At 39.5% G+C, this 13,986-nt stretch overlaps 1 protein-coding gene across 6 annotated transcripts in view; it reads right to left on the minus strand.

Annotated features, from left to right (window-relative positions):
* Nucleotides 1–13,986, minus strand: part of MORC2 (MORC family CW-type zinc finger 2) — a 39,498-nt gene that overhangs the window by 22,214 nt on the left and 3,298 nt on the right. For all 6 annotated transcript variants that reach the window (XM_014834622.3, XM_014834599.3, XM_014834615.3 and 3 more), the window contains exons 2-5: nt 9,304–9,357; nt 7,410–7,444; nt 2,152–2,220; nt 1,551–1,641 (exon numbers count right to left, since the gene is read on the minus strand). In XM_014834622.3, coding sequence (XP_014690108.1) covers nt 1,551–1,641; nt 2,152–2,220; nt 7,410–7,444; nt 9,304–9,357 — 249 coding nt within the window. The remainder of the gene's footprint in view (nt 1–1,550; nt 1,642–2,151; nt 2,221–7,409; nt 7,445–9,303; nt 9,358–13,986) is intronic.

The raw sequence follows: 13,986 nt of genomic DNA on the forward strand, positions 1-13,986 counted from the left end.
CTTGCCTGAGGCCACAGAATTGGTAAGATCAGGCAGGAAGAGGCTGGCCAACAATCCAGATAGAAAGTCAGGGTTTCTCACATCACACTGACATTAGGCGACCTCAGTTACCGGGGACTTAGATCACCCACACCAGAATCACCTGGGGAACCTATGAAAAACACAGATTCCTAGGCCCTACCTCAGACCCACAGAATCAGGCCAGGAGTCTGCCACGGAAAGACCAAAGGAGGAGAAATAAAATAAGAAGCCAGAAAGCAGGCTGGGGCTCTCATAGCAATGATAGCATTTAACCTTATCCTGCTTGGTATATATTATAATCCCAATTTATAAAGGAGGAAGCTGAGGTTCAGAGAAGTAATTAAGGGTCTGAGATGAGATTTAAACTTTGTCTAATTGAAGTGAGATGGACAGCAGCTCCGATTTTGAAGTCAGAAAGACCTGGTTCACATCTCAGCTCCACACTTGGGCATTTTTACACCTTTGGGCAAGTCACTTCACCCCCATAAACCTCAATTTCCTCAGCTGAAAATGAGAATAATGGTAACTACACCACATGGGGCTACAGTTGAGGATTAAACGAGATCTTCCAACTAAAGTTTTTAGCACAGTGCCTGGCACATGGTACGTGCTTCTTATTATCATTTGGTTCCTACCTTGAGAGACAAATGGCAAAGTCGAGGTACCAGGTCCCTGATGTCTTTGAAAGCACTTTCTTTCTTCCCCACACACCCAAAGCACACTGCACATGAGGGACAACTGATGCTGCTGACTGAGCAAACCAATGCCCTATTTCCAACAAAACAACACATTTCCACAGCAAGACTAGAAACGTGACTCAGAATTCCATTTGTATAAACTCCAGTTCCACTAAATCTTATTTCTTCCAAAGGTATGTACAGCTGGAAGTGAGCATTTCAGAAATAGAAACCTTTCTCTTGGGGCTTCACTCAAAAACAGAACAACACATTCCAATCATCCAACAAGTGGGAACCAAGGACTGAGAAAGAAGTCCCAAGGGATTTGAAGACATTAGGTAGGCCCCTGCTACAGGGCCTAGCAGGACATGTCAGTCGAGACCATGTCCTCTGGGTGGGAGGATTCAGGGGTCTCTCTTACTCACCCTGGATCCCCAGTGCTTGGCACAAAGCGTGACATGTGGCATGTGCTCAGGGAACACTGCTGCGCTGTGAAGTGCTCCCCTCACCATCTCAAATACATCTCAACCCCACATAACAACCACTCGCGTCCTCAACCATAGGTGAAAATAAGAATTTTCAACAGGAGAGGTACAATTCCAGAGCACAGTGCCAAGAGAAACCTACCGCTTCTCTCACTCCGACGGGTTTTGGATGTTCATACTTTTCAATCTGTAAAGTAAACTAGGCTGGACAACAGTTGGTAAGTCCTCAAACCACCACTCCTTTCTGACTTTCCTTCTGTTTCAGAGTTACAACGATGGAAGCAGAAGAAAGTTTTCACTGGACAGAAGCATGAGAGCAATGCTTGATTTTGTTTTGAGTCCTGTGACAAGTTTCTAGTATACTTACGATTTTAACCCATTCCCATACTGCCCAATCTGGGTGGACTCAGGTGTTCGCTTGGCTGACTTCCCAAACTGGATAACACTGGCAGCATCACCTGAAGCGGCAGGCAAAAGAGAAAGTGAGAAGTTTGCATTTCTTTCCCAGGGTCCTAAAAATTCAAAGGTCTGAGCCTTAATAAATCTAAGCAGTGTTGTGTGTCTACTGAAAACCTCTGTCCAAGGAAATTCACAACCATGAGGCAAATGGAGGCAACCTCTGACTGGCCTGTCAGTACCACCTCTATGACCTTGTTCTGTTACCAGAACATGGTAATAAGGCTAGGGGAGGCCGCTGTAGTACCAGCTCCAGGATGTTGACAAATACAACATCAAGAGACAGGTAATCTGATTGACTACAGGTTGCCATTCAGATCCTATCTCCCATGCCAGGACAAGACCCAGCAAATCCATTAGTGGAATTAAGCCTGAGATGGTGCAACAGACTTCTCTCCCCAGGTGGATCTTCTGATCACAATAGTGAGGCAACAGAAAAACAAGTTAACACAGTAAGTATCTGTAAAAATGGTCACATCCTCCTCAAAAGCAGCAATCATCTCATCGCTTACTTGGATCCATTCCTGCTCCATCATCCAAAAAGCAAAGCATAAATCCTCCCCGAAGGTCCTCTCGCCTTTCTGTAAAAAAAGGCAGATGCCATTACTGGGTGGTAACTCATAGTGGGAAACAACATGGATATGATCAGCAGGTGAATCAATGTGAAGCTTGGTCCAAAAAGGTCAAGTCAAACCCAGTTTCTCCTTCTAACAGTCCTAGCAAGTGCAAGTTAAACATCAGGGCCCTGGGGGTGGGAATTCCCATCAAAGGTTCTCTAATGCTTTCTAGTTCCTGACAAAGTTTGAGAGAATCTATAAGAAGGGCAGGAATAACTGGTTCAGCATCTAACCACACCCAGGACCACTGAATACGCATGTTTTCACACATATCTCAATTATCCTTCTGCCTCTCTCCACCTGGATTATTCTACCTCTGCCCTCTGCTGTGGACCCCAAGCCATTAAAGCCACTCCAAGTACTACAAGCTCTACCTTATCAACATTGCTCAAATTCAACAGAACACCTCATTTGTGGTTAAGTCTGGGGTAGCTTCCACACAAACTGATCAAGCTAGACATGCTATGGGCACAGTGGTGGCAGCTGCTATCTAGAAAATGAAGTATTACATCTCTACGTGACTATCCCCAGGGAAACTGCAGTTTCTGAGCTATCTGTATTCATCATCATATCGCCTGCTTGCTATGGGTCCTTGAAATGGCTCCCCAACCCAGGAGTGAGAAGGCATAGGGTGCAGTGAGAGCTGCCGGGTTCCCAGCTGGCCCTGCTAGGAACTGGAAGGAGGAACAGTCCTTTGACAATAAGACACAGAGAAGCCACGACAGCCCCTCCTGGCCGATAGGAAGAGAACACAACAGGCTGTGGCTGCCATTCCAGTGGAAGAACCTCTGAGTTCAAGCATGTCACAGGTACTGGAGAAGATTCACAAATAGGGAAGGGGCCCAGAGTAGTTTCCAAGGTGCCTTTTGACCCAATGATCAGGATTAGGTGGACAAAAGAGCAATAGCATGGGCCTAGGAATTAGGAAACCACTTCTACTAAAAGGAGGAAGGTCTGTGTAAGGTACTACAAGGACAAGCCCAAGGCTGCTTTGGAGCCCAGCTCCTAATTGAGGACTTTTTTGGTCTCCCCCAAGATGCAATTCACCAACTTTATACAATTATCTAAGCTGGGGAATCTCAGTTTAAAAAGCTCTCTGTCCTCCCCTCAGGCTAAAGATTCAAGTGAGTCATGACCGCCTTCTGTTAAATGGACTAGTTAATATAATTTAAAATGCTATTTCAGAAGTACTATAAACCACAGAGATTTTCAAGTATCACTCAGTGTTCAGGAAGCTGAACTTTGTGAAACATTGGTAACAAATGCTTCTTGAAAGTTCAAGGGCAAGGTCCTTCTTGGAAGTACTACTGGTAGATAGGAAAATTTCTCCCTGTGGCAGTGCCTCTTATCTGAGTCTAAAGAATCCAAAGGAGATCCAGCAAGCAAGAGCAAGTGCAAGGAAAGTGCAAAAAAGCACTTTCTTCAAAGTTTCCTTCTAGGGGAAGCGAAGTGTCATAAGGAGACTCCAACTGGGTCAGGTATAGAGCATGGTAAAAGAAGTGTTCTAAATCTAGCCCAGAGCCATTTGCTGTACAATGTACACTTCAGCCATAAACTGTACATGAAGACTCTGCTTTGGAATCTAGAAACTAGTTCAAGCCAATTACATTTTTAAAGTCCCCAAGGATTACTGGCATTTCTTGAACACTACCTAGGAAGTTACTTCTAGGCCCTTGTGTTTGTTAGAACAGAATTCAGCAGGCTGTTTTAACACACAATCATCACTTAACAGTGGATCTGAGATTCCTTTCTTGCTTAAGGCCTTCACTTCAAAGCTTTTTCCTGTGGTTTATGAGGGTAAGAGACCCACCTGTGGAGGATGTGAAACTGACCTCAGGGGCAAGAAAGACTAGCTAACACAGCAGAAACTTCAACTTCGTAACAGGCAGTGCTGAGTCTTCACCTGACACAATGTTGATCCCAATCACTCATGTAATCAATGAATATTTACTAAGCACTTCCTGTGTGCCTGGCTCTGTGATGAGGATAACAGCAGTGAACAATGCAGATGTGCACTGCCTTCGTGGAGCTTACAGTCCAATGGATGCTACTCTCTCTAACAGACTAGGTAAGCATGTGGGTTTAAGCAGAAGGAGACTAAGAAGAGTACCAGCTAGAGCAAAATGTAGCGTGCCTAAGAATCACCTAAAGAGCTTGTTAAAATACAGATTCTGGGCTCTACCCTGGAGAGACCCCTGGAGAGTGGGTCTGAGGTAGTACCTGAGAATTTGCATCTCTAACACACTTCTGAGTGATTCCAATACTGTCCATCAGTAGACCACTCTTTGAGAAGCACTGAGCTAGAGAGAGCAAGACCTGGAAGGTTTCCCTGCTCAAAAGTATCTCCCCAAACAGTCTACCTGTTAGAGAGGCTTTCCTCATACCTGATATTTACTTTTATCAGTCAACTGAGTGAGATCTGAAACCTCCAAGGACAGGATTTTGATGAAGGAGAGGGAGTTCTGGACAGAGGAGAGTCTAAGCAGCTGGGGGTTGTCTGCTCCCCCTCCCATCAGATATCTTGGAAGCAAGACGGAAGGCAAAGCCAAACTACCTTCTTTGCAGTTGGGCTTCAGATCCTGGTAGCAACTATGTAAGATTATCAGAACCAGTTTGCAAGGCTGCACATCTAAGCTTCCCCCAACATAGCTAAGTCTCACTTCTTCAAATGAGCCGGACATCCCTCCATCCAACTCCCACTGAGGATAAGACAGGAAAAAAAAGGAGTGGGAGAAGAGATGTAAAAATGGAGCTCTATGTCAAAAGTCAGAGGTGATAAAATACTGCCCTTAGCAGAAGCTGTAATAAAATTACATCCAAGTTCTTCATGGTACTTTGCAACCTGTCTGAGCAGTATTCACTTCAGTTACATTTGCTCTAATTTTCCATTTACTAACCACTGAATCGGCAACACAAAAGTCATCTTTCTTTGAGGATTGGCACTCCCTATCTAAGCAAGTCTACAAGTCAATAAAAAAACAGTCTACTTCTGATAGGCACGTTACGGTCTCGCCCCGTCTAAGAATGCTTTGGGTGAGTGAACACCTCGGTTTTTTGAGAGTCTGATTCCTTTCTTACCCTTCTCAGGTTTAAATACAATCTTTTAAAATGTGACACTGTGGTGAATTCAAGCTACATCTGATATTTGGGGAGATTTCCAAGTTCAGTATCAATTTAGTTTCAGAAGGGGAGACAGGAAAATACTTTCCCCCCACGTACTAACAACAAGAACTTTATAGTATTAACATATTACTAATTCTATTATTTTACTTGTAAGATGAGGTTGCTTTTTTCCCTCCTGTTGAATGTGTTAATAAGGCACTGAGGTAGAAAGGTGCGAAATTAAGGACATCTCAGCCAAGACTCCCAATCTTGAGAGTAAATCAAGTCTTTTCCAAAATGCTATAGTGCTTAGAGCTTCTACTGCACCATTTAATCCTTAACAGCCTTGATAGTTCCCTCAGGATCAAGCTATTGTTCTCTTGTCATCTGTAGAATGTTAACTGTCTCTCCAATTAGAGACTAAGCTCTCTAATGAGAACTTAGCAAAGGCCCCACCCTCATCCTCTCTTAGCTCCTCCCAAAGCACAAGAGGAGTAACACTGAGCACAGAATAAATGCATACGGGGCCTTTGTCATTTACATTGAAATCCGACTGTTCTGAGGCATTCTCAGTGTAAAGGACTAAATTTCCTTACTGAACTTCACCCACCAAAGGTGGCAGGAGGCAGAGATGATGTTTTTCAGAAAGCTTCTTCCAAATAGACTCAGCCATGATGATTTGTCCCTTCGACGTAACTTGGAGGCCCCCACTCTCTACTTTGCCATTGGTACAACGATTAAAACAGGTGCCATTTCTTTCAGAGGTAACGGTTACTATTACTCACTAAAGAACAATGAGATGTAAGATACGCACTGTAGCTTGGGAATGGCCCCTCCACCTGGCCTGAGAGTTTAGTAACCATCTTTTAACATTCTTCTGCTGTGCCCCTTTTTCCTGTTACTTTCTTCTAAAAATAAAAGGAGTCTTATTTTCACCACTTTGGCAGAACCTTTTGAACAAAAGGCTTTGAGAATTTAAGCAGTATAGCTGACTTTAAGCTCTTCAGCATATTTTCTCTGCTCCAAAGTATACCAGGCAGGAGAAATTCATCAAATCTTGAAGATTTTTCATAATTATAACATTGGAGGTTCTGAGAATTACTTCTTAGTTGTGTGCTTGTTCTCATTTATCAAATGGATCCATTAAGAAGAGGGGTTATTTGATAAGTGTATATTCCTATAAAACATTCAAGTCTTCTCAGAAGCTAAGACAACGTTATTCAAAATATTACCTCAAATCTTTCAGAAGACTTCAGAAAAGTCTGTCAGAAAAATAGATCATGCTAGCCAAACTGGATTTAAAAACCATCTTCCTCTATTCCACTTTCAAATTTTTAGCATTCAAATGACCAAAAAACATGCTGGTACATACATTGAACAGGTAGAAAGCAAACTATTTAAATTTTTTTTAAAAAGGCCAGTGATAATGACTAAGAATTCTTCCACTGTTGTACCCACTCTAGGAAAAAGAGAAAGGATCTTACTGCCCAACAGCAGAGCCAATTAAATAAGCAAAACAGGAGACGCCGACAATATCTTTAAATCTCAAGCAAAGCAGTGCTCCTTCCTACCTGACACCTCTGTCTGAGAACATCGCCTCTGCAAACCTGATTATCAACCCAGGAACTCAGCTGTTTTATGCAACTGACACCAGCAACTCTCCAGGCTGGGTCTGGTCCTGACCAAGGTTGCAAAGAGAGAAAAAGTCCTCCAACAAGATCTCTCTTTGGTTGTAGGTACTACAAACCTGGTCACCTGCTAACTCCAACCAGTAAAATCACTGGTACTTAATCATTTCACTCCCTATGACTCTACTCCATCATCCCCATAAATCTCCTGGTGGCACCCCATGGTAGTTTCTTTACACCAACATGCTTGGTTTCTATTACACACCTGACCGGGGCTGCCCTGTTTCTACCGAAGACCTGGAGTAATCCTGTCATCTCCCCGGGCCCAAAAACCAGTTGTTTCCCACTCATTTCTTCTTAGGCACACAACAAATGCATTAAAAGGAACCAGACATTAAAAGAAAGGACTGACATCTGTCTTACCTGCATAAATATCTATTCTGGTGGCATCAGCATCTCTGCAAAATTAAAAGAAAAAAATCAAGATCCAAATGAGAACATGAAATACCAATCATCAAAATACATAGTATTTTAAGTGGGATGCTTACTATTTTGACTCTATTTTCAGGAAATCATACAGAAACTTGGTATACATTAAAGCTATACTTTCAAACTTGCCAACACAATTTTCCTTATATGTCTATGAGACACTTCTAGAGCTCCAAATTAGTCAAAATAATCACATGACACGTAGGACCTGGATACATTTTTTAAATACAAATTACATAGTTGAAACATCTAGAGGATAAGAACATTTCCCTTTACACACTAAGAAATGACTAAAATATGTTTCACTCATTTGATGGCAATCACAAAAAATGTTCCAATAACTTGTCCATTTTTCCTTCTCACCAAAATATTGAGAAAAAAGGAAAACAACAGTCTGCCACAAAGCCTATGAAAAATCAGGTCTCATGGTATATGTACTACAGTCAGCAGACTGATTCATGAGCCTATCTTATCCTCCCTAACCTTGAAAGAAAGTAGGGGCACTCCATTAGACTGCAGCCATCAGCTAAAATACAAATTCTGCCATCAGTGAAGGCTTCCATAAAGGCTTGGACGCAATCTAGTCCAATTCTGCCAACTGCAGGCAAGAAAAATGAGGCACAGAGAGTTTCACTGGTTTTAAATGCAAAAAATCCACTGAAACGCATAGAGCTTGACATGTACCTGTTCTGAAACATGTAAAAATATTTGCAAATATGAGAGAGATTGGTAAAATGTGTGCACGAGCAGGAACACATACTCCCAGAAAATCTCCAGTTCACCATATACTACAAAGCAGTCTGCCACAGCACACCAGGGTCTCACTAAGTTAACAAGTGGCAAATTCAAACATAGTTCCATTAACCGACAACATTTTTAAGTTGAATAAAAAAATTATGAGCCAACCAAGATTGAAACAAAATGGGAATTTTCTGGTTAAACAACTTGTTAAACAACACACTTCCATGAGCAGTCCAGTAAATAAGAACAATAAAAGTAATAATAGTGCAGGTTTACGGTCTAGACACAGGCAGACAAAGAAAACTATCAGTAAGCTCATTAACTGGAGATCTGTTTAGAAAATAATTCTACTGTCAACGCATCCTTTTCTTCCTTCATTAGTCATCAATACCTGGTCAATAAACAATGTGCCCGAATTATGTTTGCATTCAGAAACAAGACTGAGACACTATTTTCATAATATAATTATAAACAGAATCTTGATTTGGGCTTTGCTATTTGTTTATTTCTGAACTAACCCAAACTTCTTTTCAGTCTTGTGCAACATTTCTAGGCTTCCATCATTCAAAACTCACAATAAGACAGTGCTAAAGAATGATTTCTTCCAAGCACAGCTGCTAACAATGGAAGATGCTTTGATCAACTAGAGTTATCTAACAATCAAACATACATTTTGGGAAGACACAATATCTTTGGTATAATTTCAAAGACATTAGATGCTGTACTATCCTGGTAGCACAAATTAAATCAGAGCTTGTCTTGCTCATTAATTTGATTCCTAAGTTTCTATCTTAATTCCCTGAGTGTCACTACAATTATCTTGCTCTAATACACAAGGGAAGGTAGCTTTGGAGGTCATAAGTTCATTATTTTTAGGCTAGAACATAGAGTAATGCATAAATTAAAGTTAATCAAGTAAAGTGCAAGTATCAACTAATGTGCTATTAAAAATACTTTTTGGATAAGAAGCCTCTTAGGAGTGAGTTGCAGCTGCTACAGAATTGCCTTTCTCCCAAGTCTTCAGAGAGCAAAGGTCACAATGACCCAAAAACTTTTCAAGCCAAGAATGTGCCTGAAGACTACATACCTGGCATTATCAACCAGTTCAGCAAGAGCACCAAACAAGAATTCATGAGTGGTTCTGAAATGATAAATACTAAGAGTTAGCAAAAGAATTACGAAATTGAACTATGACTCCTAATAAAAAGTCAAGGTTATAAAATATTTATAAGTTTTTAGACAATCTAAAATCGCCATTTGTATTGTCGAATTACACTACTGAAATTTAAACTTCCCCACAATTTAAGTGTTTCCAGAGCTTGCTAATCCCCCTCAAGTGTTAATCAAGTTCTGCTATCTACTCAGAAATGTTTATTCTTACTATATTGAGTAGAGACATCCATTCTGAAGCATTAAACGATTCCTATGTGTACTAGTGCTGAAAGCAGTTTTTTTCACTATTCATATTCTGCCTAGAAAAATGCCTGTATTTTATTTTTCAATGTCTTAACTAAGCTGCCAGTTTCTGCATATCTCTAAGCATGCTCAATGGATAACTTGTTAGCATTTTGCTTTATCAATACTAGCGTGTGATCTACTGGTGAAAAAAGAAAACCCATCCACTTTTGCGCAGTTTATAAGCAAAAATATTCCACTTGAAAGTGAGAAGACTTTCTCTAATTCTGGTTCAAAACAGAACATTCTCCACATTAAAGAAAGGAACCCAAGACCCTCTTGAACAACTCCTTCGAGGACAATAGATGTGTGTGGTCTCCTAGGACCCATTAAAGTTAACCTCTTCAAGGAAGGTAGCCAATGGTCATCTCCTCCTCGAGGAGGCTGCTCAAAGTTTCGGTTGGGTAAACACACAATTACCATGTTATTCAGAACTCAATAAAGATGATATTTATGCATAAGATGTATCCTTACAATTCTTCCTCCATTTACACTCTCTTTAATTTGTGCTATTTCCTATAAGTCTTATTAGATATAAAAGTAGGACGTGTCCACTAAAAACCTCGACTTTATTTTTATTTTCTGGGTGAGGAATATTGGCCCTGAGCTAACATCTGTTGCCAATCTTCCTCTTTTTTGCTTGAGGAAGATTGTCACTGGGCTAACATCTGTGTCAATCTTCCTCTACTTTATGTGGGATGTCACCACAATGTGGCTTGACAAGTGGTGTTAGGTCCGTGCCCGGGATCCAAACCTGCAAACCCCAAGCTGCCAAAGCAGAATGTGTGAATTTTACCACTATGCCAACGGGCCAGCCCCCATAGAAACCCTGACTGTGGATTAAAGAAATATAAGATCATTAATCCACATAATATATTACCATCAGCAATTTTTCAAAAGTAACCAAATTATTCCAGCTGATTTTTTTGAATACAAAGTTTCAGCCAGCAGATAAAGTGAAAATTCCTCAAAATTTAGAATGAAATATACCAATATTAAAAAGCCAGTATCTAGAATCTGATCACTCACTATATTAAAATAAATTGTAAACATATTTTTATAAAATAAATACCCAAAACTGAACTGTCCAGGAACACTGGTTTTTCCTCAAGTAAGTTTTCAAATTTTTACAAATGCAAATTTTGAATTAAAACTACCAGTTCTTGGAATTTTAGGAGGAACTTTGACCCATGAGATCAGTGAATATATCTGTTGCTAAGCCAAAAGCAGCATCAATAAATATTTTTTAACCAAAAGCAGCAATTTTATACCTAATTCACCTAGAAAATAAAGTTCAAATTCTTCTGACCAAAATTCAATTCTTAATTATTTTACATGAAAAAACACAATTTTTTTTCTTTTTCTTTTTTTTGGGGGGGAGGGGGTGAGGAAGATTGGCCCTGAACACCTGTGCCAATCTTCCTCTATTTTGCATGTGGGACACCACCACAACATGGCTTGATGATTCACGTGTAGGTCCACACCCGGGATCTGAATCTGCGAACACCAGGCTGCCAAAGCAGAGGGCATGAACTTAACTAGTACACATCTCCACACCAGCCCCGAAAAAAACAATTGCTAAGAGAAAAACCTGCATAACACATCCATATATTTAATTATTAAAAATATCTAAGTCTCTAGAATCATCATCTTAAATTCCCCAATTATCAATTGAAGGAACCAAAAAGTACTCTGTAGATTACTCCACTAAAGAAATAGGGAGAAACAAACTGGAAAATTAAGGTAATTTGCTGACAGTAACATAAGGTAAAAGTAAATGTGACATTTGCTCTCAAGATTTCAACCAGTCATATTCATCTGACTTAGAAGTGACCGAGAAACTTACAAAGTAAATTAGTTTTCTATACTCTGAATTTTTTTAATTTTGAAGGTTGTTATATAAAAACATAAAATAAATTCTATTGCAATACTTCTCATTTCAATAAGAATCAGTACTTTTACTTAAGGAATCTCAGAAACACAGCTCCTGAGGAAAAAACAAGAACACAATCATAATAAGAATGAGACTACAACTTGTATGCAGAAATATTTGGAATAAATAAGTTAAATAATGAAGTATCTGGCCTTTAGTAGTGAGAATGGTGAATATGAATAATCTGGAAAATCAATTCTGATACCCTCTGCCATCAGGGCAAAGAAATCAAAACAGAAACAGCAACTGCTTCTCAGCAATACATATTTCTGATTGCTTCACACGAAAATGAGAAACATTTAGAATTCAGTAAAAAGTTCTCAAAAAGGCAAGCACAAAGAAACTCTGGCCAAGTTTCCACTACTTTCCACATAATGTTTAGAAATGTGCCTTGTATGTTTAGAATCTAAAGAAAACATTCCAAATGGTCTTTGTTGTTCCATACAGTATTGATGCTGTTCCGCACATACATATTTCAGATAAGTTAAATATTTTTTTTTTGACAGACATCCTTGAAATGTAGCTCAGGGGTACTTTTGTGATGTATACTAACACATCATAAAAGGGGCCTTTTGTGACAAGTGTTGGTAATGTCAGTGACAACAGTCAATCTTCTCTAGACCGCCAACTGATTAATTGATCCTACTAACGAATGCTAACACCAGGGTTCTAGTATCTCTTAAACTCATAAAAACCAAAACATACCAACTCATAAGTTCTCCCTTTCTTTCAAATAATGTTGAAAGAGGTGTATCATTGCTAGCTAGCATTTGAGATAGAGATATTTGAATATCAAAAGAAATTTTTTTCTTCACAGACCTAAAAACTCTTTGCATGTGATTCAAGAAAGATTAACCATCTCGAAAAAGACAAAAATTTTCAAACTCTTTCAACTTTTCCTGGCTTTTATACAATTTGTACCATGAACAAAACAGTTTTGCAGCTCAGCATTTCCAGTAATAGATTCACATGTAAATCTACTCATTATGTAAAGAAAATGGTCTCCCTATTTATATTCAGCCTGAATTTAAACCAAGAGACTTAAACCAATAAGCCCACTAAACAGTGATAGCTTGGCTGAGTTCGTCGATATGCTGACAATAGTTAACTGCCCTAATTGCTAGAAAATAAAGCAGAAAAATTCTAGAGCAACCAGTTTACATTTGAGTGGCTTTAATACATTTAGAGTGTGAACCTACATTTCAATAGGATTATAAGTGATAAGAAACACTGCCTCTAAAATTGACAAGTTCCTCCACCTTAACTTCACATACGGATAAAACAACCCAAAAATATCATATGGCCAAGATGATAAGTTAGTAAATGTGCCAACAGGAATAGACATAGAAAGCAGGCATCCTGGCTGAAGCATCCTGCTGTACCAGAACACTTAGCAGGTCTGTGGAGTGCCTTAAGATATACATCTTAAGCCAAAGGAACATTACTACCACCACTACATCTGGAATCTAGCGCCTAGATTTCTCATCAACTTCTTACTCGCAGTCACTGAAACCACCACCAAAGAGCAGTAACAGCATAAAGCTCCTTTTATTAAAAAACACTAATTTTTATCATCTCCTACTAGCAACATCCAGTATTAAAAGAAATTAGCCTAAGATTCATGTTCCAATGAGAATTTCCCAGGTTTCCTTTAAACCTTAACTTTGTTGTAACCAAGAGAATAACCATCAATAGTTATCGTAGTTAATAGCCAAAAAAACTCAAGACAGATGTTTATCATCTCCAACAAATGTTCCAGAATTCACTAAGAATTTATCTAATGACTAGCACCAAACAGCAGGTTTGGTACACACACTGATCAACTTTTGGTTTCTTTAAGCTAATATTACAAACAGAACAAATAATACTCACCATCTAGTAAATGTTTACTACGTACCAGGTATGAGCTAATTATTTTATAAACACTATTTTACAAAATCCTCATAATCACTCTCAGATTAGCCCCATCTTATAGATAAAGAAACTGAGGCTCAGAGAAGTTGACCTGCCCAAGGACACAACCAGGAAGCAGTCAAATCCAAGCCTGGCTGGCTCTCAAGCCCATGCTCCTTCCACTGCACCACACTGATTTCCACCCTTGTAGCCTGGCTCTGTTTGCAAGTCTACATGAAATGGCAGGTAGGCAAAGTGTCATTTCTTTCATAATTCACAATGTGGCAATACTGTAAATGTCAGACACCCTAACATGGTCTTGTTTTTAAAATTAGAACAAAGGAGAAGGTACTGTAAGACAAATCTTCCCTTCTCTGAAGGTGACATTGTACCACTTGACAAGATGAGATACATCTACCATCGTTAGGAGTAACAAGTCATATCTAATGAAAATTTAAAAATTTGTTTCCTCTAGAAATGAACTTCCCG

Source organism: Equus asinus, chromosome 8 (genome assembly GCF_041296235.1).
Source record: "Equus asinus isolate D_3611 breed Donkey chromosome 8, EquAss-T2T_v2, whole genome shotgun sequence".
Taxonomy (NCBI): Eukaryota; Metazoa; Chordata; class Mammalia; order Perissodactyla; family Equidae; genus Equus; species Equus asinus.